Genomic DNA, 24628 nt, shown 5'->3' with positions numbered 1-24628 from the left:
ATGACTCCAAATAAGCTAAACCATGTGCATATGCATGAGACTAATTCCTCTACTGCAATTTTATGGATATTAGGACACACTAGATTCTTAAGAAATATTTACTGCAATCTCTGTTAACTGGAAAACCCTGGCACACAGTTGGTGCTCAATACATACTCATTGAATAAATAAATGCATATATATCAGGTTTTGATTAAAAGATCAGATGTCAGAAGGCAGGTGTCTGCTGCCCCACCCCTTCCTCGTAGCTCCCTCCAGCATGCAGCTTTTGAGCTATGTGCTGAGCTGTGTGATCTCATAAATCAAAGGAATTCAAGTCTGGGTTACAGTGAAATAAATGTGTATTCATAATGGTAAGGTGGATAGTGTATTTAAGCAATTTCTTATCTTTGTTACTTCTTCTTAAACATGATAATAATTTAGAAAATGTTCCTTTTAGGTATACTGCAGAAGTTTAGGTATACTGCAGATGGCATAGTCAAAAGAGTCAGACTGAACTGTGTTTGAAATTCTCCCCAACTATGTTTTAGCTTTATGTCATTTAACATTTTATTCTAACTCTTGGAGCCCAAATGTTCTCATCTAAGCAAGGGTAGAAAATGATGCTTAGCTTATGTGTTTGCTGTGAGGGCTACATGAGGTCGTAAGTGTAAAGCACCTAGAATGTAGCACCTGTGGGATACTTTCCTCTCCTATCTCTTCTTTAGTGGCTACCTTTGAAATATTTCAGAGTAAAATGGCTTATAGAAAATAATTATTGTCATGGTTGAAAATAACATTATGATTTTAAAGGAATATCTATACTTTACAAAATTTGTACCATTGGTACAATAGCCACTACACTCAGAAGAGGGAGCTTCATAAAATGTTTTTTGATAAAATGATTCAATATTAAACATTTTATACAGATCTACTTTCTACCCTAATCAAATCTCTTGTATTAGAGATGATGATTAATCTCCCACGTGTGCAATTTGTGAACTCTGCATTTTCTGGTTCAATTCTTTGTAGAAGGTTTACATACTGCAATGTAATTCGTTTTGCAATTTTCTACTTCATTTCAATTACAGTGCTTATTATAAGAGATGGAATTCTCATTTAGCATGCTCATTGTTTTAATTAGAAATAAAATCTTAAAGGAACTTACATTTTTTGCATCTCATTGTTGGAATCATAAACTCTAGAACACTGTGTGAATAAATAAGCACAGTAATTCTCAAAGTTTCAAAGATGGAGTGTGTTCATTATAGAAATATACTAATAGTGATCTTATGTATGTAAATTGTACTAGATGTGTAATAACAACAGCAAGTTTCTATTTATTTGGTACCTGTTGTGGGGTCATAACTTCCATATGTATTATCTCTAATTCTCACAACTCTAAAAGAAAGTATTATTTTCCTTCTTTTCAAAGTGAGGGAGCCCTGAAAAAAGAATCATTTTCAATTCTACCTGGGAAACGCTATCAAGGATTCATGGTAGAGTGACCACTAGATTGTGTTTTAACGTATGACAAGAAGCTAATTGGACAAAATGGGAAAGCCACATCTTCAGGAAACATGACAAAACAGTTAAAATATAACTCATGGAAAAGAATGGTGGCAATGAAGATAGATAGGGCCAAGTGGGAAAAGTCTGGTCTAGGAGTTTGGTCTTAGTATAGTAAGAAGACTTTAATGTTATGGTTTTGCCACACAATCTTTTAAATAATATCATAACCATTAGCCCTCATGCCCCTGTGGAATTCTCCTTTCATTTACATATCATATGGAAGTTCTGCAAAATACTGTAATGTGAATGAGAGATATGGTATCTAAAATAACATATCCATCAGAGGGCTGCCAACCGGCTGTTCATGGTGAATCATTTAAATTTAAAATTTGGTGTTCTGCACGTAGAAGTGTGCAATCCCTGTCGAATTTTGAAGCTCCCTGAAGAAGCCTTTTCTTTCTGCAGCTGCTGTGTTCATTTGCATTTCAATATGAGCATTCAGAGGTCAACTGCCTGTATTTCGGGCACAATTATAAACTGGAGATACTGCAAATATTCAGAACTGGTGTCTCTACAGGCATGTGGATACAGCTCTGGGTTTCCAGTATTGCCATGCTGCCTGACAAAGAATAAGCAGTATAGTGTTAGGCACGGGATGAATGATTTATGTGATGTCATCAGTTACTCCGGCCCTTTCATAGAATATTTTTTCTTCCCTACAACACGAGTCACCACCTAAGCTCTAAATCAATAGCTAGTCATTTGTTTTATTAAACTTGATCTGCTTTCCGCGCAGATCAGAGGGGTCCATACGGCGTTGTTCTGGATTCCCATCATAACTTAAAGGGAAACTTTCACAATGTCCAGAGCCCTTAATGTCCTGCAAATGAAGGAGGAGGATGTCCTTAAGTTCCTTGCGGCAGGAACCCACTTAGGTGGCACTAATCTTGACTTCCAGTATATCTATAAAAGTGATGGCATCTACATCATAAATCTGAAGAGGACCTGGGAGAAGCTTGTGCTGGCGGCTCNAACCACAATGAGATACCATCTCACACCAGTTAGAATGGTAATCATTAAAAAGTCAGGAAACAACAGGTGCTGGAGAGGACGTGGAGAAATAGGAATGCTTTTACACTGTTGGTGAGAGTGTAAACTAGTTCAACCATTGTAAAAGACAGTGTGGCGATTCCTCAAGGATCTAGAACTAGAAATACCATTTGACCCAGCCATCCCATTACTGGGCGTATACCCAAAGGATTATAAATCATATAAATCATGCTGCTATAAAGACACATGCACATGTATGTTTATAGCATCACTATTCACAATAGCAAAGACTTGGAACCAACCCAAATGTCCATCAATAATAGCCTGGATTAAGAAAATGTGGCACATATGTATACCATGGAATACTATGCAGTCATAAAAAAGCATGACTTCATGTCCTTTGTAGGGACATGGATGAAGCTAAAAACCATCATTCTGAGCAAACTATTGCAAGGACAGAAAACCAAACACTGCATGTTCTCACTCATAGGTGGGAATTGAACAATGAGAACACTTGGACACAGGGTGGGGAACATCACACACTGGGGCCTGTCGTGGGGTTGGGGGAGTGGAGAGGGATAGCATTAGGAGATATGCCTAATATAAATGACGAGTTAACCAGTACAGCACAGCAACATGGCACATGTATACGTATGTAACAAACCTGCATGTTGTGCACATGTACCCTAGAACTTAAAGTATAATAATAATAATTAATTAATCATTAAAAGAAATAAAGAAAAAAGAAATATAATAGATTTTCTTGAATATAAATAAATAAATTAATAAATAAATTAATTAATTAAAAAAACTTGCCCAGGATTACACAACTAGTAAGTGGAGAAATAGTTTCAAACCTAGGTTATATGACTCCAAATAAGCTAAACCATGTGCATATGCATGAGACTAATTCCTCTACTGCAATTTTATGGATATTAGGACACACTAGATTCTTAAGAAATATTTACTGCAATCTCTGTTAACTGGAAAACCCTGGCACACAGTTGGTGCTCAATACATACTCATTGAATAAATAAATGCATATATATCAGGTTTTGATTAAAAGATCAGATGTCAGAAGGCAGGTGTCTGCTGCCCCCACCCCTTCCTCGTAGCTCCCTCCAGCATGCAGCTTTTGAGCTATGTGCTGAGCTGTGTGATCTCATAAATCAAAGGAATTCAAGTCTGGGTTACAGTGAAATAAATGTGTATTCATAATGGTAAGGTGGATAGTGTATTTAAGCAATTTCTTATCTTTGTTACTTCTTCTTAAACATGATAATAATTTAGAAAATGTTCCTTTTAGGTATACTGCAGAAGTTTAGGTATACTGCAGATGGCATAGTCAAAAGAGTCAGACTGAACTGTGTTTGAAATTCTCCCCAACTATGTTTTAGCTTTATGTCATTTAACATTTTATTCTAACTCTTGGAGCCCAAATGTTCTCATCTAAGCAAGGGTAGAAAATGATGCTTAGCTTATGTGTTTGCTGTGAGGGCTACATGAGGTCGTAAGTGTAAAGCACCTAGAATGTAGCACCTGTGGGATACTTTCCTCTCCTATCTCTTCTTTAGTGGCTACCTTTGAAATATTTCAGAGTAAAATGGCTTATAGAAAATAATTATTGTCATGGTTGAAAATAACATTATGATTTTAAAGGAATATCTATACTTTACAAAATTTGTACCATTGGTACAATAGCCACTACACTCAGAAGAGGGAGCTTCATAAAATGTTTTTTGATAAAAATGATTCAATATTAAACATTTTATACAGATCTACTTTCTACCCTAATCAAATCTCTTGTATTAGAGATGATGATTAATCTCCCACGTGTGCAATTTGTGAACTCTGCATTTTCTGGTTCAATTCTTTGTAGAAGGTTTACATACTGCAATGTAATTCGTTTTTGCAATTTTCTACTTCATTTCAATTACAGTGCTTATTATAAGAGATGGAATTCTCATTTAGCATGCTCATTGTTTTTAATTAGAAATAAAATCTTAAAGGAACTTACATTTTTTGCATCTCATTGTTGGAATCATAAACTCTAGAACACTGTGTGAATAAATAAGCACAGTAATTCTCAAAGTTTCAAAGATGGAGTGTGTTCATTATAGAAATATACTAATAGTGATCTTATGTATGTAAATTGTACTAGATGTGTAATAACAACAGCAAGTTTCTATTTATTTGGTACCTGTTGTGGGGTCATAACTTCCATATGTATTATCTCTAATTCTCACAACTCTAAAAGAAAGTATTATTTTCCTTCTTTTCAAAGTGAGGGAGCCCTGAAAAAAGAATCATTTTCAATTCTACCTGGGAAACGCTATCAAGGATTCATGGTAGAGTGACCACTAGATTGTGTTTTAACGTATGACAAGAAGCTAATTGGACAAAAATGGGAAAGCCACATCTTCAGGAAACATGACAAAACAGTTAAAATATAACTCATGGAAAAGAATGGTGGCAATGAAGATAGATAGGGCCAAGTGGGAAAAGTCTGGTCTAGGAGTTTGGTCTTAGTATAGTAAGAAGACTTTAATGTTATGGTTTTTGCCACACAATCTTTTAAATAATATCATAACCATTAGCCCTCATGCCCCTGTGGAATTCTCCTTTCATTTACATATCATATGGAAGTTCTGCAAAATACTGTAATGTGAATGAGAGATATGGTATCTAAAATAACATATCCATCAGAGGGCTGCCAACCGGCTGTTCATGGTGAATCATTTAAATTTAAAATTTGGTGTTCTGCACGTAGAAGTGTGCAATCCCTGTCGAATTTTTGAAGCTCCCTGAAGAAGCCTTTTCTTTCTGCAGCTGCTGTGTTCATTTGCATTTCAATATGAGCATTCAGAGGTCAACTGCCTGTATTTCGGGCACAATTATAAACTGGAGATACTGCAAATATTCAGAACTGGTGTCTCTACAGGCATGTGGATACAGCTCTGGGTTTCCAGTATTGCCATGCTGCCTGACAAAGAATAAGCAGTATAGTGTTAGGCACGGGATGAATGATTTATGTGATGTCATCAGTTACTCCGGCCCTTTCATAGAATATTTTTTCTTCCCTACAACACGAGTCACCACCTAAGCTCTAAATCAATAGCTAGTCATTTGTTTTATTAAACTTGATCTGCTTTCCGCGCAGATCAGAGGGGTCCATACGGCGTTGTTCTGGATTCCCATCATAACTTAAAGGGAAACTTTCACAATGTCCAGAGCCCTTAATGTCCTGCAAATGAAGGAGGAGGATGTCCTTAAGTTCCTTGCGGCAGGAACCCACTTAGGTGGCACTAATCTTGACTTCCAGTATATCTATAAAAGTGATGGCATCTACATCATAAATCTGAAGAGGACCTGGGAGAAGCTTGTGCTGGCGGCTCGTGCCATTGTTGCCATTGAAAACCCTGTTGATGTCAGTGTTATATCCTCCAGGAATACTGGCCAGAGGGCCATGCTGAAGTTTGCTGCTGCCACTGGAGCCACTCCCATTGCTGGCCGCTTCACTCCTGGAACCTTCACTAACCAGATCCAGGCAGCCTTCCAGGAGCTACAGCTTCTCGTGGTTACTGACCCCAGGGCTGACCACCAGCCTCTCACGGAGGCATCTTATGTTAACCTACCTACCATTGCTCTGTGTAACACAGATTCTCCTCTGTGCTCTGTGGACATTGCCATCCCATGCAACAACAAGGGAGCTCACTCAGTGGGTTTGATGTGGTGGATGCTGGCTCGGGAAGTTCTGCGCATGTGTGGCACTATTTCCCGTGAACACCTGTGGGAGGTCATGCCTGAGCTCTACTTCTACAGAGATCCTGAAGAGATTGAAAAAGAAGAGCAGGCTGCTGCTGAAAAGGCAGTGACCAAGGAGGAATTTCAGGGCGAATGGACTGTTGCAGCTCCTGAGATCACTGCTACTCAGCCTGAGGTTTCAGACTGGTCTGAAGGTGTGCAGGTGCCCTCTATGCCTATTCAGCAGTTCCCTACTGAAGACTGGAGTGCTGAGCCTGCCACAGAAGATTGGTCTGCAGCTCCCACTGCTCAGGCCACTGAATGGGTAGGAGCAACCACTGAATAGTCTTAATCTGTTCTTGCACGGGCTCTTAAGCAACATGGAAAAATGGTTGATGGAAAATAAACATCAGTTTCTATGCACCTTCATTGTAACATTCATTTCTCTGTTGGGCCCACTTTCTGTTAGATTCCATACAGTAAGTCTATTCCACCTTCAACCATCATAAGTATGATCCACTGTTATATTACTGACAATGTTGAACAGTGTTCTGGGTGCTGGAAATACAATGATAAACAAGATCAATGTGTATCTGATCCATATAGGGCTGATTTTCTACTCTGAAGTAATCTCTGAATCCCATTATATTTTTAGAGGCTTTTGCACAGAATAGGCATTTAGCAAATGCAAAATGAAGAAATGGATTGCCTAGTCTAAGCCATGGTGTTAGAAACAATGGAAGATCCAAGATAAACACGACAAATGTTAGCCTTCAGGGAGTTCTTACTCTGTGGTGGGCACAGACAAGCACACAGAAAATTCTAATGCATGGCAGAGAGTATTGTGTGTTGTAATAGAGATATAAACACATTTCTGTGGGAGCATATAAGGACAAAAGATTAATTCTGGCTTGGAGGGATGTCCTGCCCTTCTGTCACAGCAGAAAAAATATGGTATTATCCACTGTGCATAACTGAAATCCATTTGCCATATGCATAAAGAATTAGTAGATTCACAAAATAAATTAGAGTAGGGAGAATTTGATTCACTGCAGTTTTCTTTTTCATTGCAATGTTATAGTATGTTATCCAATGGTATTTTCCAGATTTTATAATCATCTTCCAGGAAAATACTTGGATCCCTTCCCTTATATCTTCCTTCCTTTTACTATCCTTCCCTTACTAATGGGTACAGAAGAAACCGTGAGAACAATCTGAAAGTATTTTAGTACCTAGAATAAGAACACAAAGAATTAACTCAAGATTTAAAAAAAATAAATAAACTGCTGCTTGTTTTATTACTCTATGGTCATGAGTTAATTTGCCAAAATCATTCTTAAACAATGGTTTCTTAGCCTCACATAATGAAAATAACACTATTCAAGAAATTAGGAGGCAAGTATTCTGAGGCTAGCTTCTACTAACTAAAGATACGACTTTAGGTAAATCCTCTTGGTCTTATTTTCCTTATCTGTAATATTAGTTTATTGGACCAAATTAGAAGGTCACAATCTTGGATGAGACAGGGTCCAGAGCATTTGCCATGTGAGAAAATGGAGCTAGTGTTGTCATATCTTCTGATTATCAAGAGAATCCACAAAGCTAGATATTAATGTGAAATTTCCATAAAACGGCATTTAGGCCAAATACAACATATCTAAAGGCCACATTCAGCCCAAGGGCTTCCTTTCTTCAGCTTGTAAAGTAGATGTTCTCTGAAATCTCTTGTATCTCAGACATTCTTTGATTCTGCACTGTTAAGACAGTCTGATTTTCCTTTGTTTAACAGCTACTAGGCTTTAAAGTTCTGGTTTCCCAGATGAATTAAAGAACATGTTTTGAGGGACTGTAAAGTTAAATTGTAATCACAGATTGGAGAGTTGTAGTTTCTGCTAATCCTCTTGGAGGCTTCTGATTTGTTTAAACAATATGAAAATTAGGAATGAATATTAAGTGGTCTAACTCAAGGATCTAGTTTAGAATAAAGAAAAAAAGAAGGAAGAGCAGCCCTTTCCTGCTTCCATTTCCTCTCTATATGCTGCTGTGAGGCGGATCCAGCCAGAGAGCGCCTGGTAAGTCTGCTTGGTACAGAACTTCATGGCTAGGTTAATCCTGGCTCACAGCAGACCCTAAAATAATAATCGTTGAACGAAGTAAATACTACTGAATGAAGTCCTGTTCTTTGGTGCACTATCATGCCAACTAATTAACATACCTACCATTTACTGGATAAGAAAAGAACTTTGAATAAAACAAAGCATTTTATTATGTGCATTTAAGACTTTAAAGTTTGCCTAATAAGATGAAATTCCTTTGGGCCCCACAAGCTTCTACCACTGAGCTCATACCTTATATGGTGAATTTTTTTTTTTTTTTTTGAGGACACAGATTCATCTTACTTGTGTTTCTGTCAGCAGCATCCAGCACAGTGTCTGACATGCAGTAAGTACTCAATAAATGTCTTTTTAATCAATGACTTAATCTCTGAATGAGTCAACTAATAAATTATTTAATGAGCCAGAATTTCTCTCTAGGGCCAAAGCAGCAAGAACAAAGAATTGAATATAACTCAATGAGTTCTACTAAATCATTAAAGAAAGATGGTATCAACAGTCTGAATTTAGAAACGAAGCCAGAAGATTAGTAAAAGTTTCTGGGCTCTTTACATCACTCCCAAATAATTGTATATAGTTGCCATATTCTGAACATTTCAAATATAATGTTATGAAATTTTGGGTGCTATTTAAATCTAGTGGAGAATACTGTTTTTGTTTGTTTTTGTTTTTTTTTTTTAAGTATAGGCAAACAACCTGATTAGTCTGTAAGTTCCCACTTACCTTCTTATGCTGCACCTTCAACTCTCAGTTTTCAAAGCCTTTGCAGTGCTATCGAAGTTTATCAAACATATGCCTCATCAAGTGGTCAGTCTTTAGCTCTGGGCATTGTTCCATCCCATAGTTTAGTTCTCAAAAGGTTGGTATGCTGACCAGAGTCAAATCAATGCCTGTACAACTTAGGGGGAAACTAAGAATTCATACTCAATGCTATAGAACCACTTTCTTAGCACTCCCCACCTCCCTGCCCTTACTGTCTCCCTGTCCCACTCCAGGTTCCAGTCTCTCCCACCCACCCCCTGGTCCTCCGGCTAGAGATCTGAGAGTTTAATTTTCACCTCTGCCTCTCACTTTCTGTTCCTGAGATCACCCTGCCATGGGAACCAAGTGGGGAAAGGCTAGAGAAAGGAACAAACCAACAGAGAAGTTCCCCCCACCACACACACACACTTGGGATATAGTTCCTTTGGTCACAGAGAAGGGTTTCCATCCTTAGAGTTAAAAGCATCCACCCAGACACTTTTGCCTTTGCCACCACCACTTGCTATCACCTTGCCAGGGTTACCTGGGGGCTTGAACAGAAGGAAACAAAAAAACAAAAATACAACTTTCTCCACTCTTTCTGATTTGTAGGGTGCCATTTTCTATTCCTCAGATTGAAAATAAAGAACTTTTCTTGGAGCTTTTTCTGCTTGCATCTGGTGCATAGTTCCATTATTTGGCTGCTTTTGAGTCTAAATCTGAAGATATAGGGGAAAAAAATCCAAGAAACTCACGCATGATTCAGTGATGTTTTGAGTTCTGTTATTTTTCCCCAATCCACTTATTACTACTTATTTTTCAGAGTTTTCAACTAGCTTCTCCAGCTCCGTCCAGGATTTTTAGCTGTATTCATTGGGAGAATCAGAGTGTGCTTACTCCATCTTGATTGGACCAAAATTTTTCCCATGTAGTTTTATTAGATGGTGAAAATACATGAGATTGCTTGATGGGATTGTCTGGTCCACCTAACAGATCCTGCTGTAAATTGGCATTGCTATGTTTAGTTTTGTTTAAACAAGTGCTATTCTACAAAGGAATGCTTTCTGTCTGGTAAACTGACTTGACAATCTGAGAATGAGACTTGTTATTTGATCACACTCCTTGAGGCATCCTGCCATCCCTTTGGCCTCATTCATTTACTTAACATATATTAATAGAGCCAATTGTGTGTCAGGTGCTATGCTAGGCACAAGGGCTACATCTGTAAAAAACACAGAATCCTTGTCTCTAGGGAGCCCACAGTGTCCTGGAAATCAGTGACAGATCACCACCAATGTTACAAGACAGCAAAACTGAGCCTTAGATCCAGGTTAGAGATAGTTATGTAAACAGGCAATTTTTGTATTGAATGTTTAATATATGATAAAAGTCAGTACCAGTTTTATAGGGAAACAGAACAGAATCATAATTATGTATTAGTGATTTCTCACTTCTCAACTAATGACACTCTAATTTGTCTACTTACTTAACTGAATACTTGGACTCATCCTTCATTATTTTTCCTAACACTCAACATCCTATCTGTTAGTACATTCTATTCTCTATGCTTTCGAAATATATTCAGAATCCTGCAATAGACTAAGCTACCATAATCTCTTAGCATTCTGTCACAGTATTTCCTGCGTTTCCCCATTTTCTCACTCTTGTTCTATTTTCCATGCAGCAAAGTAAAAAAAAAAAAAAAAAAAAAAAAAAAAAATTCATAATGAAAACCAGGACAGTAGTGTTTCTCTGGTAAAAAAAAAAAAAAAATAAAAAAAAAAAATACAAAAAAAAAAAACACTCCAAAGCACTAACCTCATCCAACCCCTTCTCTCTTGCCTCATATCCTACTTCTCTTCCCCTTACTATGCTTCAGCATTTCTTTTATTCCTCAAATAACATATTAGGTATATTTGCACTCGCTAATGCCTCTGGCAACATACCTCTCCCAGATCTTTGTATTTTGAATGTGAAGAAATAAATCATATTATTATTAACAAAACTTGGGTCAGGGACAAGGTAACATAAATCAATTTATTTTATCAAATGCTTTGTTAGTATAAACTTGTTTAAGTATCATCTAAATTTGCTAGATACTATTTTAAAACCATCTTTTCAGGCACAGAGAGGTTAACTAACTTACTAGTAACAATGAACGAAGAAAATGGCAAAACTATGATTATAACCTTCTGTCTACTTCCAGAATCTGTGGTCTTATATGCTACGCTCTGCTGTTCTTAATAGTTGAGAGGCATTCTCTACACAAAGTGCGATGTCATCTTGCACATTCACCCCCTTCAGCCATGTGTGGAATTATGGGGGGAGTGGAGATAGATGGGGACCTAAACCCACAGAGATAAGAGGCAAGAGAATTCCCCAATTTACCAATATATTCACCACATCTATAATCTTGAGACTAATGTATTAACAAATGTCTCTTGTAAATGTGGATACCAACCACCCCTGGCCCCAATTTAAAAAAAAAGCTAAGCTTGCCAGCTATTCACAGTAACTTTGATTTTTTTTTAATTTAATTTTTTTTTTTTTTTAGTTTCTTAATCTATAGTGGAAATAGCCCCTAGCTCATTGAGTTGTGTGAGATTAAAGCATTTTGTAAAGTCCTGATTTTGTTAGCACACATTTCAATAGAGCTCTCTCAGCTACCTGAAGAAGGTAAAAGGTCAGCCATGTGCTTCTTTCTCTGGTGGAGGAAGAAGGCTGGAAAGTAGGTGAAATGGCACAGGCAGAATTTAAACTTGGATTTCTATGAACTGAACTCCTGATGCCTCATGAATGCTAAAATAAATTATGATTTCTTTCTGCAAAATATATAAGCATCAAAATGACTTAATAAGAAATTAATTACATAAGTTAAACTTCTATTTGTTCTCTTCTGGTATTTTGTTGGTTTTCCAATTATTGTTATTTTTTATTATTATTTTGATGGGGAGGAATCTGCAATCACTTAGGCCTTTGGGTGATTAGGAAAAAATAGTCACCAGGCACTTCTACAAGATCCTAATGCCACTCAAATAGGCCAGTTGTTTCCAGATGCTCAATAATAACAAATGATTTAACAAACTGTGAACAAACATATGCATCCGTCAGTTTTTAAGCTCTTGCGTTGATTGGCCCCTTCTGTACATATCTGGGCCCAGGTCTTGGGCAGTGCTAGCAGGCATTTATCTGAGAGAACAGACGCATGGAACTGTATAGGAAAAATTCAATATTGTTACCATTTGTTTTCCCTAAGTTTATCTCTTATTTAGAATAATTTTTTAAAAGGTGATACAGGGATTTCTTCTTTCCAAAGAATAACAATATAGTATAACAAGAAAACTAGTCATGACATTAGAAGTTTCTGTCAACTTTTGAGTTGTACTCTCTGAGTGACCATGGGAAATCGACTTCACTTGTCTACAGCTCAGTTTCTTTATATATACAGTGTGGATAATTTCTGCTGTCCATGTCTATCTTGCAGTGTTGAGGCACATAACAGATAAATGCAAAATTATGCTGAAAAGTGCCAAACAAATGCAAATTGTCAATATTTTCCCCATTCAATTCAATAAACAGTATAGTAACCATGCCCTAAACACTGTGATTTAATTTACAAATTAAAAAGGCTCAAATTTGCCTTTGTGCCAGTTGCTGTCTATTGTGGACAAGGCATAAATAAAAATCAGAAATAAAAGCTAAACAGTGATTGCCTGAGAGTCTAATGGGTATCACATCAGGTGAGACCTTTCACTTACTTTTATACTCTAAAGTCTTGACCAGAAATATATAGTTACTAAAGGTTAGTATGATTTACATTTTGATATAGTTACTACTTATGAAGCATCTTGTGCCAGGCTCTGTGTGAGATACTTATGACTTTTCTATAACATTTAATTCTCATATCATTCTTGTAAAATGAGGGTCATCATTTGGCAGATGATTAAACTGAATGTTAAGTAACTGAAGTAACCTGTCCAAGTCACAGAGCCAGGAAGACACAGAACAGGATTCAAATATAGATCTCCATACCCTGTTCATAAGAGAGAAAAATAAAAGAATGAGACTCAAACCAACACCTTTTATAACAGTCAGAAAAACATGTACTGCTGTACTCTGATAGTGATTGGGAGGCTGAGTTGCAGACCATGGCTTAGCGTCAAGGTAAAGCACCTAAGTGTGGCCTCAGAGATTGCCACTGAATACACAGTCTTCTGGTAATAGAATCAATCAAGTGAGAAAACTCTTCTTTACTTAGCATGTTAAATAGGGAAAGGTAAGTATAAGACTGACCTAGGAAATGAATGTTTCCAACTCTGCTCCCCTAAAGTATTTCCACAATTCTATAATAAGGAATATAGAGTGTCAGAGAAAGGTCTAGAGAAAATGATCCAGAGTTCAAAGTGCAACTTAATTTTAATATCTGCAATCATGGTGGTCTTCATGAAGGAAGTGTTCTTGGATCCTTTAAAAATGGTTAGCAGCTACTAGCACAATAACAGGATCAAATTCTCACATATCAATTTATATCCTGAGTGTAAATGGGCTAATGTCCCCACTTAAAAGGCATAAAATGGCAAGTTGGATAGAGAAGCAAGACCCAACTGTCTGCTAACTTCAAGAGACCTGTCTCAACTAACAACACCCACAGGCTAAAACTAAAGACATGGAGAAAGATCTATCAGGCAAATGGAAAACAAAAAACTGCAGGGGTAGCTTTTCTTGTATAAAACAGACATTAAACCAACGATAATTTTTAAAAAGACAACATACATATTGTATAATGGTAAGAGTTACAATACAAACAAGAAGACTCAACTATCCTAAATGTATATGTACCCAACATTGGAGTACCCAGATTCATAAAACAGGTTTTTAGATATCTATGAAGAGATTTAGGAAGCTACACAATAATCTTGGGGAACTTCAACACCCAACTGACAATGTCAGATGTATCATCAGGGCATAAAACTAATGAAGATATGCTGGACTTAAACTCGGCACTTGACCAGTTGGAGCTAATTACACATCTACAGAACAGTCCATCCAAAACCAAAAAATATATATTCTTCTCATCTGCACATGGCACATAATTCTAAGATGAGCATGTGCTCAGGAATAAAGCAAGTCCAAGCAGATTCAAAGAAATTGACATCATACCCAACACACCCTCAGACCACAGCAAAATAAAAATTAAAAATCATTGCTAAGAAAATCTATCAAAACCATTCAGTTACATGGAAATTAAACCATATGCTCCTGAATGACTCTGGGATAAAAAAAGAAATTAAAGCAGAAATCAAAAAATTCTTTGAAACTAATGAAAACAGGAGCATAACATACCAAAATCTTTGGGACATAGCTAAAGCATTGTTAGGTGGAAAGTTTATAGCACTAAATGCCTACATCAGAAAGTTAGAATCATCTCAAATTAACAACCTAACGTCACACCTAGCAAAGGAAGAGGAACTAGAAAAACAAAAGCAAAACAACATCAAAGCTAGGAGAAGATAAGAAATAATCAAAATTAGAACTGAAATGATTGAAATTGAGATGTGAAAATCCATACAAAACATTGATGAACACAAAGTTTGTTTTTCGAAAGATTAAATAAGATTGATAGGCTGCTAGCTGGGTTAATAAAGAAAAAAAGAGAAGATCCAAATAAACACAATTAGAAATGACAAAGGTGACATTACAACTGACCCCACAGACATACAAAATATTCTCAGAGACTACTATGAACATCACTATGCACACAAACAAGAAAACCTAGGAGAAATAGGTAAATTTCTGAAAACACCCAGACTCTCAAGATTGATCGAGGAAGAAATGAAAATTCTGAACAGATTAATAACAAATTGTGAAATTGAATCAGAAATAAAAAGCCTCCCAGCTGAAAAAAGTCCTGGGCCCAATAGAATCAAAGCCAAATTCTACCAGATGTTCAAAGAAGAGCTAGTATCAGTCCTACTAAAATTATTCCAAAAATACAAGGAGGAGATACTCCTCCCTAACTCATTCTACAAAGCCAGCATCATCCTGATATCAAAGCCTGGCAGAGACACAACAATAAAAGAAAACAAGAGGATCATATTCCTGATAAACATATATGTAAAAATCCTCAAAAAAATAGTAGCAAACAGAATTCAGAAGCACATGAAAATGTTAATTAACCACCATCAAGTAGACCTTATTCCTGGGAGTCATGGTTAGTTTAACATATGCAAATCAATAAATGTGATTTACCACAACAACAGAAGTAACAAAAACCACATGATCATCTCAATAGATGCAGAAAAAGCCTTCCATAAAATTCAACATCACTTCATGTTAAAAACTCTGAACAAGTTAGGCAACAAAGGAACATACATCAAAATAATAAGAGCCATCTATGACAAATCCACAGCCAACACACTAAACAGGAAAAGCTGGGAGTATTCCCTCTGAGAATTGGAACAAGACAAGAATATCCACTCTCTTCATTTGTATTCAATGTAGTACTGGAAGTCCTAGGCAGAACAATCAGGCAAGAGACAGAAATAAAGGGCATCCAAATAGGAAGAGACGAAGTCAAGCTACTTTTCTTTGCAGACGATATGAATCTATACCAAGAAAACCCCATAGATTGCACCAGAAGGCTTCTAGAACTGATAAACAACTTCAGTAAAGTTTCAGGATACAAAAATCAACGTACAAAATCAGTAGCATTTTGTAAACCAATAATGTCCAAGCTCAGAGCAAAATCAAGAACACAATCTCATTTAAAATAGCCAAAAAAGAAAAATATAATAAGGAATAACTAGGAATACTACTTACCAAGGAAGTGAAAAATCTCTATAAGCATTACAGAACACTGCTGAAAGAAATCAGAGATGACACAAACAAATGGAAAAATATTCTATGCCTATGGTTAGGAAGAATCAATATTGTTAAAATGGCAATACCACTCAAAATAATTTACAGATACACTGCTATTTCTACCAAACTTTCATTTTTCACAGAATTAGAAAAATTTATCCTAAAATTTATATAGAACCAAAAAGACCTCAAATCAAGCAAAATGAACAAAGCCAGAGGCATCACACTACCCAACTTGAAACTATACTACAAGACTACAGCAACCAAAACAGCATGGTACTGGTAGAAAAACACATAGGCCAGAAAAACAGAACATAGAACCCAGAAACAAAACCACATACTTATACTGAACTGATATTCAACAAAGTCAATAACAACAAACAATGGGGAAAGGACTTCCTATCCAATAAATGGTGCTGGGATCACTGGCTATCTGTGTGCAGAAGATTGAAATTGGACTCCTACCAGTCACCATATGCAAAAATTAACTCAAGATGGATTAGAGACTTAAATGTAAGACCTAAAACTATAAAAACCCTAGAAGAAATCCTAAGAAATACCATCCTGAACATTAGCCTTAGCAAAGAATTTATGACTAAATTCCCCAAAGCAATTGCAACAAAAACAAAAATTGATGCATAGGACCTAATTAAGCAAAGGGCTTCTGCACAGCAAAGGAAACTATCAGTGGAGTAAACAGACAACCCACAGAATTGGGGAAAATATTTGTAAACTATGTATCCAACAAAGGTCTAATATCCAGAATGTGTAAAGAACTTAAATCAACAGACAGAACACAATCCCATTTAAAAATGGGCAAATAATATGAACAGACATGAATTCCACTATTGAGTGTATATGCAAGGGAAAAGCATTCATTCTGTGAAAAAGACACATCCCCTTATATGTTCATCACAGTGCTGTTCACAATAGCAAATACATGGAATCAACCAAGATGTCCATCAGTGGTGGACTGGATAAAGAATATGTGGTACATATACACCATGAAATACTACACAGCCATAAAAAAGAATAAAATCATGTCCTTTGCTGCAACATGAATCAAGCTCAAAACTCAAAAACTGAGTGAACTAATGCAGGAATAGAAAACCAAAAACTACATGTTCTCATTTATAAGTGAGCACTAAACATTGAATACACATGGACGTAAATATGGAAATAACAGACACTGGAGACTGCTTGAAGAGGAAGGGTGGTAGGCAGCTATGGTTTAGAAGGCTACCTATCAGGTACTATGGTCTCTACCTTGATGACAGGATCATTTATACACCAATCCTCAGCAACAAAATTTTCTCATGTAACAAACCTGCACATTTACCCCTGAACCTAAATAAAAGTAAGAGGAAGAAAATGGTTAGAACTAGTATTAGTATAGGATTAGGGAGAAAAAGTAAAATAGAAGGGTAGTCTAGAGAAGACAGTTTGTTAATTTAATTCATTCACCAAATATTTATTGGTGGCCAAGTGTGTGCCAGACATTGTTCTAGGCACGGAGTAGAGAACGAAAAAGAAAGTATCAGGGCCAGGTGCCGTGGCTCATGCCTGTAATCCCAGCAGGACCAATCACGAGGTCAGGAGATCAAGACCATCCTGGCTAACATGGTGAAACCCCGTCTCTACTAAAAATAAAAAAAAAAAAAAAAATTATTGGGGCGTGGTGGTGGGAGCCCGTAGTCCCAGCGCACGAACCTGGGAGGCAGAGCTTGCAGTGAACCAAGATCTCGCCACTGCACTCCAGCCTGGATGATGGAGCCAGACTCCATGTCAAAACAAAACAAAACAAAACAAACAAACCAAAACAACTCCCTGTTTTTATAGAGCTTATATTTTAGTGAGTAGTGTTTGAGATAGCCAATAAGCAAGATAATAAGATAAATCTATAAAATATGTTAGGTATTGGTAAGGTGAAAATAATGTCACAAGAGAAGATAGGGAGTATTGGTTGGGGGAGGGAGAGATGCAATTAAGACAGGATATCCAGAGAAGGTCTCACAGAGAGGATAATGCCTGAGTAAAGTCATAAATTGGGAAGGAAACATGCTCTGTGACTTGTGAAGCAAGCTTACTATGCACTGGTTACCAACTTGTGTGACAGAACATACTCATATGCAAGTTATGTGAAATGGGTTTATTACTTACAGATAGGCAGCAAAAAACATCAGAAGCCTAGGACTCATTGTGAGCTGCTCCCCCAAGGCTCAGAAAGCTGCCTAGGGTGGATGGAGTCTCAACTGCATGTAACCCACTTGCATAGCAGACAAGGGACCCTGGAAAGCAGCCTGCACTGGGTGTTATATCCTGGGGTCACATGACTTACTGTGTTAAATCTTTGAAGGACATTCTGTTCTGGTGAGACTGAAACAGAGCCTAGGCTCTTCTAGCCAGTCTCTCTCTATCTCAATAAATTACATTATCAGATCATCATACAGTTACTGTTGAGAACTACAAGCAAGAAAGGGAGGAAAACTTGGTCAGTCCAAGGCCATTTGGAGAACTGTCCTGCACAAATCTTGTGGGTAGAGCATTCCAGGTAGAAGACTCAGCAATTACAAGGGCTCAGAGGCAGGGGCATGCCTAGCATATTTGAAGATGTAGGAGAAGGTCAGTGTGTCTAGGGTGGAATAATTTATGGGAAGAATATTAAGAGATTGAGTCAAAGGAAAAGGGGGTGAAATACCATGAGGCAGGCTTCTGTATGTCTTTGAAGGCCATTGCAAGGACTTTGGCTTTTACTTTTAGTAATAAGAAAAAAGTCACTGGGAAGTTTGATCAGAGGATTGTCATGATCTGACTTCTGTTTAAGGGAATTATTATGGCTATTATGCTAAAAACAGGCTGGAGTGCAAGGAAGATGGGCAAAAGGAGAAAGTAGGAAACCAGTTAGAAGACTATTGCTATAATCTAGACAGGGGAGGATACATACTGAGTCTGGTAGAAGTAGATTAGTGCTAAGTAGTCTAATTCCACATAAATTTTGAAGATAAATAAGAGTTATGAAGGTATGAAGGAAAAAGAGGAGTCAAAAGTGATTCAAAAGTGTTTGACTTGGCAACTAGAATAATGGAATTTCCAGCAGTGTGAAGAAATACAAATCCCGTCTGTGTGGGGAAGGAAATTGTAAAATTTGCCTAGAGTGTAGCCTGGGACCATTGTCTAGTCCTGAGATGGAAGCAGGATTTCCCGTCTTATATTACGTCAGAATGAACGATGCCAGTTTCTCTAGGGAGACTCTCTACTGGGGAAATTTAAGGTGTCAGTATTTGGGCCAGCAATCAAGATGGAGATAATAGGCCTCTACAATTTGGGAAGCCATAAAGCACCATACTATCTTTGGAGAGTTGTTGTTGTTGTTTGTTGTTTGGGGGGGGGTGGAAACTATCTTAAAGGAAACATTTCTTCCAAAATGATAAGCTCTGGCTTTACCTCAGCATTTTCTTTCACCTTTTTTTTTTTTTTTACCACACTTTTCCTATATGTCTTAACCCTATTTATTCTACAATCACGAGACCTGGATATAGATTTCACTTCCTAGACACCTTTGCCATAATCGTGGCCTCTACCACAGGCAAGAACGTTTTCTTCTGTCATTGGGATCACTGTATTCCCTCTTAATGAGTTTCCCTGACAGCCCTACTCCTACAGCCCTTTAAACCTTTCTTCACAGTGTAGTCAGAATAGTCTTTCTAAAACAGAAATCTGATCATGTCCCTCCCTAGCTTCAACACTTCAGTGGATCCCAATTCTCTTATGATAAGTGCAGCAATTTTTTTTTTTTTTTTTTTTTTCTTTTTGAGACTGACTGACTTTCCCTCTTGTTGCTCAGGCTGGAGTGCAATGGTGCCATCTTGGCTGACTGAAACCTGCACCTCCCAGGTTCAAGCAATTCTCATGCCTCAGCCTCCTGAGTAGCTGGGATGAAAGGCACGCGATACCACACACAGCTAATTTTGTGTTTTTAGTAGAGACGGGGTTTCACCATGTTGGCTAGGCTGTTCTTGAACTCCTGACCTAAAGTGATCCACTCGCCTCGGCCTCCCAAAGTGTTGGGATTACAGGCGTGAGCCACTGCGCCTAGCCAAAATGCAGCAATCTTAACATGGCTTGATCATCTCTACCTTCCTCTACCATTTCAGCTCTCTCCTTTCTCCTACCTCCTACTCTCTGTGCTGGTCATCGATTTCCTTAAAGTCTCCCAAACATAGCATGCTCTATCTTATCTGTTATTCTTCAAAAATGCTTGGATCACTCTTTCTCCCCCTTCATCTGATTGATATTTAGCCTAAAGCTCAGCTTCAGAGAGCTTCCAGGTCTGATTCACTATTCAGTCCTATCTCAGCCCTTATCAAAACACATTGTAATTGCCTGCTTAGATAGATGCTCATCTGCCCTCTAGACTCTAAGTAAATGAGAGCAAGAATCACGTCTGTCTTGTTCAGCATGATGTCCCTCACTCGGAGCAAATTCTAAGCAGTTAGAAATAATAGGCACTAAGTCCATATTTGTCAAATCAATCATCAATAACAAACTTTAGTTCCTGTAGTTCCTTAGTTCCCAAGAACCTTCTATTGGAAGGGATATATCTCACTCCTTTGGGCCTCTATAGATTTTACCTCCACAGGTTTTACAGATTTATTATCTTCTACCTTTCACTGTATTTGCATAATTTATCTCTGTTATTGGACTAGTTTCCTATGTACAAGCTCCATATTCAAATCTTCTTTTTTTCCCTAGATGATAAATTACACAGCTTTGTGCATATTCTGACTCTAATAAATGTTTACTGAATTAATTAATGAATTAAAGGAGTTTAAATGTTATATTTTATAACTTTCAAATAGGCCAGTTTATAGAGAGCATATGCTTTGAGATTAGAAGTACTGGGCGATAAATCTAAATAGGTAAATTTATATCGATGGTGGAATATTGCCAGGTAAGAGAACATAATAGTTTAGAAACTGGAGGTTTGTTGAGGACTTCTGAACCAAAATGGTATATTATCACAGCTGATACTAATGAAATGAATCTGTCCTTAAGATACATTTTGTGGTACAGAAATACAATTCTATCCTGCATTCATACTTAGAGTTGGTTATGGAAGAAAGTGAATCTTGCTACTGTTGGTGATTTAGAACTTTTTTCAGAGTTTTGGAAGAAAAACCTGAATACAGAAGATAATAGGCCTGTTATGTTGGTACTGTTTCTCAGTATTACCCATGGTTCTAACTCTGATAAATTTGCTCCAGTGCATTCTCTAATTACAGGCAACCCATTATTCAGTACCCAGGAATATCGCGAGAGTAGATTTGTATCTCAAAGTTATGCTTAATTTGTTTCCCAACAGGTTCTCTGACTCTGAAAACACATCATGTTCAGGATTCCAAAATGGGATTTGTGATCAACGCCATCTATTCGATGGCCTATGGGCTCCACAACATGCAGATGTCCCTCTGCCCAGGCTATGCAGGACTCTGTGATGCAATGAAGCCAATTGATGGACGGAAACTTTTGGAGTCCCTGATGAAAACCAATTTTACTGGGGTTTCTGGAGATACGATCCTATTCGACGAGAACGGAGACTCTCCAGGAAGGTATTGTTACGATTCTCCTCTAGACAGTAGAGACTGAACGACAGCCAACACTTGATCCTGAAATGTCTCTTTCTCTCCTTTGTGGTTAATCTAGGATTCCTGGTCATGTTTCCCCTTCCCTGACATCCCAAATGAGCAAAGATAGAGAGAGAAGAAGCCCCATTTCCTGTGCCAGGAAAAAAGCATTGGTGCTGATGTCCAAAATGTGCTTTGGGAATTATCACATTTCAGACACCTAAACTAAGAGACAAGAACCTCACATGATCATAGATAAATAAAAATCATCTCTGTGGTTTCTCTGTGCATGCTTGTCATGTTATTCCCTGTATTCGGCTATTTTCTTGTGCAATAGAACTATTCTGAAATAGGAACAATTTGATTTCTAGTAATCCAGAAATGGGGCTGAGGTTCTGTTCTGTTGTTTGCTGTACCTACAGCAAGTGAGTTATAAGTCATATTTTATTTTATTATTCTCCAGCTGGATCACTTTCTTCCTTGTTAAGGACTAAATTGTTTTTTCTTTGAAACTTTACCTTTCATTATTTATAGAGGAACTTGAAGAACATAAACTCATAATTATAGGTCAGTCCCCAGAGAAATCACTAAGTACCCAGAACTCACCAGAATTCACATTTATCTTCTACTGCAAATTCTTAAATGACTCAACACAGTCATTTAAGACTTGTAGACACTTTTAATCTATAAGGAATCATTCCATTGAAATGGTATTTTGAGGTGTAGCAGGGTTGAGTCTTCACTCAGCCTTGTATCAAAACAATAGGGTCCTTTGGTCCCTCAGTGCTTTTCTAGCAATAGTTCATACTTAACAACTGTGCTTGGAAAGCTGTCTGTACACTCTGTTTGTAGTTGACCCTGCCAAGAGGTTCATAAATCCTCAACAACTCGCACCACATGTGCCCACACATTCTGTCAGCAACCTTGGTTTAGCACACTTCTATATTCCATATTCTAAGATGAGCTGGAGCTTATCCCAAATGCAGCTGTTACTATTTCACATACCAGACTTATAAGTAATAGCTAGTTTCAGGTCATACAGCCAAGTGAAAAACCTAGGTTTTTTTTTCTATTCTACAGACTTGAAGAATATTGCTATAACTAGGCTGTTTGCCAAAATAAGCTGACTTTTCACATGTTGTTTTCTACTTTTTGGCTCTTCCGTATATCCATGAAGGAAAAAATACAAGCATTTTCTCAGGGCCAAACAAAACTTCACAGTTGTAAATCTTTTACGGGCAGGTTGACCAATGAGTTCAGTCTTTAGGCTCATATCAAGGCATGGGCCCAGATATCTGCACAGGAATTTATTATTCCAAATGTGCATCTCTAGAGTACTGACATCAGCTTGGGACTTGTTGATAGAATTTGATGACTGTAGCTCCTTCCAATTCAAGAGTTTTTATGTCAGGTACCCAAACCCATTCCACAAACCAGGAAGGGAGGAGATACCTCAGAAGGTCCAGCTCTATTCCAATGGGAAACCTTGATGGATCAGGCAGAACATGGCTGCCTTATTCATAATCCTTCAATTATGTTGCAAGGGGTTCTTAATCTTTATTGGAACAATCATCCCTTCAAGACTCAGACAAAATTTATAGATATTCTTTCAAGAACAACATACTTAAAATTTTGCAAACAATTTCTGGGAATACAGGATTGCTTTGAGTCTATCCTCGCACTACTAGGTTTGAGTATAACATTAACCCATTAATAAATTATCAGAGTTGGCCTCTAAGGGCATGAAGCAGACTCAGGAAAAGGTGATTTACCACTTTTTGTTTTTCAAAATAATCCATTTACATAACTAGCATATATTGAGTGTGTGTTCTGAGCCAAACACTCTACTTTTTAAACCTATGAGGTAAGTAATGTTACCATTCCTTTTCCAGCTAAAAAAAAAAAAAAAAAAAAAAAAAATTTTAAAAGTTCAATGACTTGCCCAAAAATACAGTCTAGTAAATGACAGAGTCAAAATTTTAACTCAGTCTCCTGGGCTTCAACTTCTAACCTGATACAACAGCCTGCCAATTAATCAATCAGGATCAAAATTTTCAAAACACTTTTCTGAGAAGATTTATTTGTAGACATTAGTTTGTTATTTTTGTGGAGTAAAAGCATCCTGCCAGATCAAAGGTATTCCCAGCTGAGTGAGAAACCAAAGGATCCTGGGATGATTAAGGAATCCTCTAGAGTTAAAGAGTTAAAAGAGGAGGATCCTAAACAGAAGAAGCTGAAAGAGATAGCAACTCACTCTGGCACACACTTGCAGATTGTTAGATTTTCCTGGTAAAAAAAAAACCTGTGTCATAGAAAGAAGGAGACATGCCTAAGGTTGTATAGTCAATTAAATAACAGGGCAAGGACATATGCAATCTCATGCACAATCATCAAGTAAAAATTTACCTTCTTTTTTTTTCTTATATTACATTTGAAAGGGTTCAATGCATTCATATGTAGTATAAAAGTGTTCCATTATTAGGTGCCATTCATGTTTTTGGTCTAACTAACTCTGTGATCTCTCTTTACTCTGTGATTATCCAACCCCAAAGGCACAGATCATTGTAATTGCTTTGTTGTATAGGCCAGGGCTTGGGAGTATCTATTATGCCAACCCACAGATAATTTAGCACACATTTAAGAATTACATTTTTTCTTTTTTTTTTTTTAGGAAAAGTACCTTAGCATTGGAATTACAGATAGAAAGAGCCTTAGGATCCACATAAATGTAATACTCTGCAGTCTTCTCCAAATGATTTTTCACTTTTCTCTAACAACAACCTTGTTTAAGCCCCTTGAATAAACCCCTCATTATCATCTGAAGACAATCTTCTCTAATTTTCAGAGTTAGAGCCATTTAGAAATTTCCTTATTTCTGTTCAATTGAACCCTGACTTTCTCTAGTTTACCTTAATAGAACTTTTTGTTGTTGTTACTGTAATATCTTTTGTTTATTTTGATTTTGAGCAATATATAAAATTTATTTTAAATTTATTTAGAATA

General features: G+C 37.2%; 2 protein-coding genes across 3 annotated transcripts in view; both read left to right on the top strand.

Annotated features, from left to right (window-relative positions):
• GRM5 (glutamate metabotropic receptor 5) overlaps positions 1-24628 on the top strand; it is a 595687-nt gene that overhangs the window by 473282 nt on the left and 97777 nt on the right. For both annotated transcript variants that reach the window (XM_017887662.1, XM_017887663.1), the window contains exon 5: positions 21364-21610. In XM_017887662.1, coding sequence (XP_017743151.1) covers positions 21364-21610 — 247 coding nt within the window. The remainder of the gene's footprint in view (positions 1-21363; positions 21611-24628) is intronic.
• On the top strand, positions 5765-6631 carry LOC108539156 (40S ribosomal protein SA-like). Its single transcript, XM_017887664.1, has one exon. The coding sequence runs from the start codon at positions 5765-5767 to the stop codon at positions 6629-6631; it is 867 nt and encodes a 288-aa protein (XP_017743153.1).

Source organism: Rhinopithecus bieti, unplaced genomic scaffold, assembly GCF_001698545.2.
Source record: "Rhinopithecus bieti isolate Rb0 unplaced genomic scaffold, ASM169854v2 scaffold_15796, whole genome shotgun sequence".
NCBI lineage: Eukaryota > Metazoa > Chordata > Mammalia > Primates > Cercopithecidae > Rhinopithecus > Rhinopithecus bieti.
The sequence above is the reverse complement of the archived record's forward strand: the minus strand, read 5'-3'. Positions and strand labels throughout refer to the sequence as shown.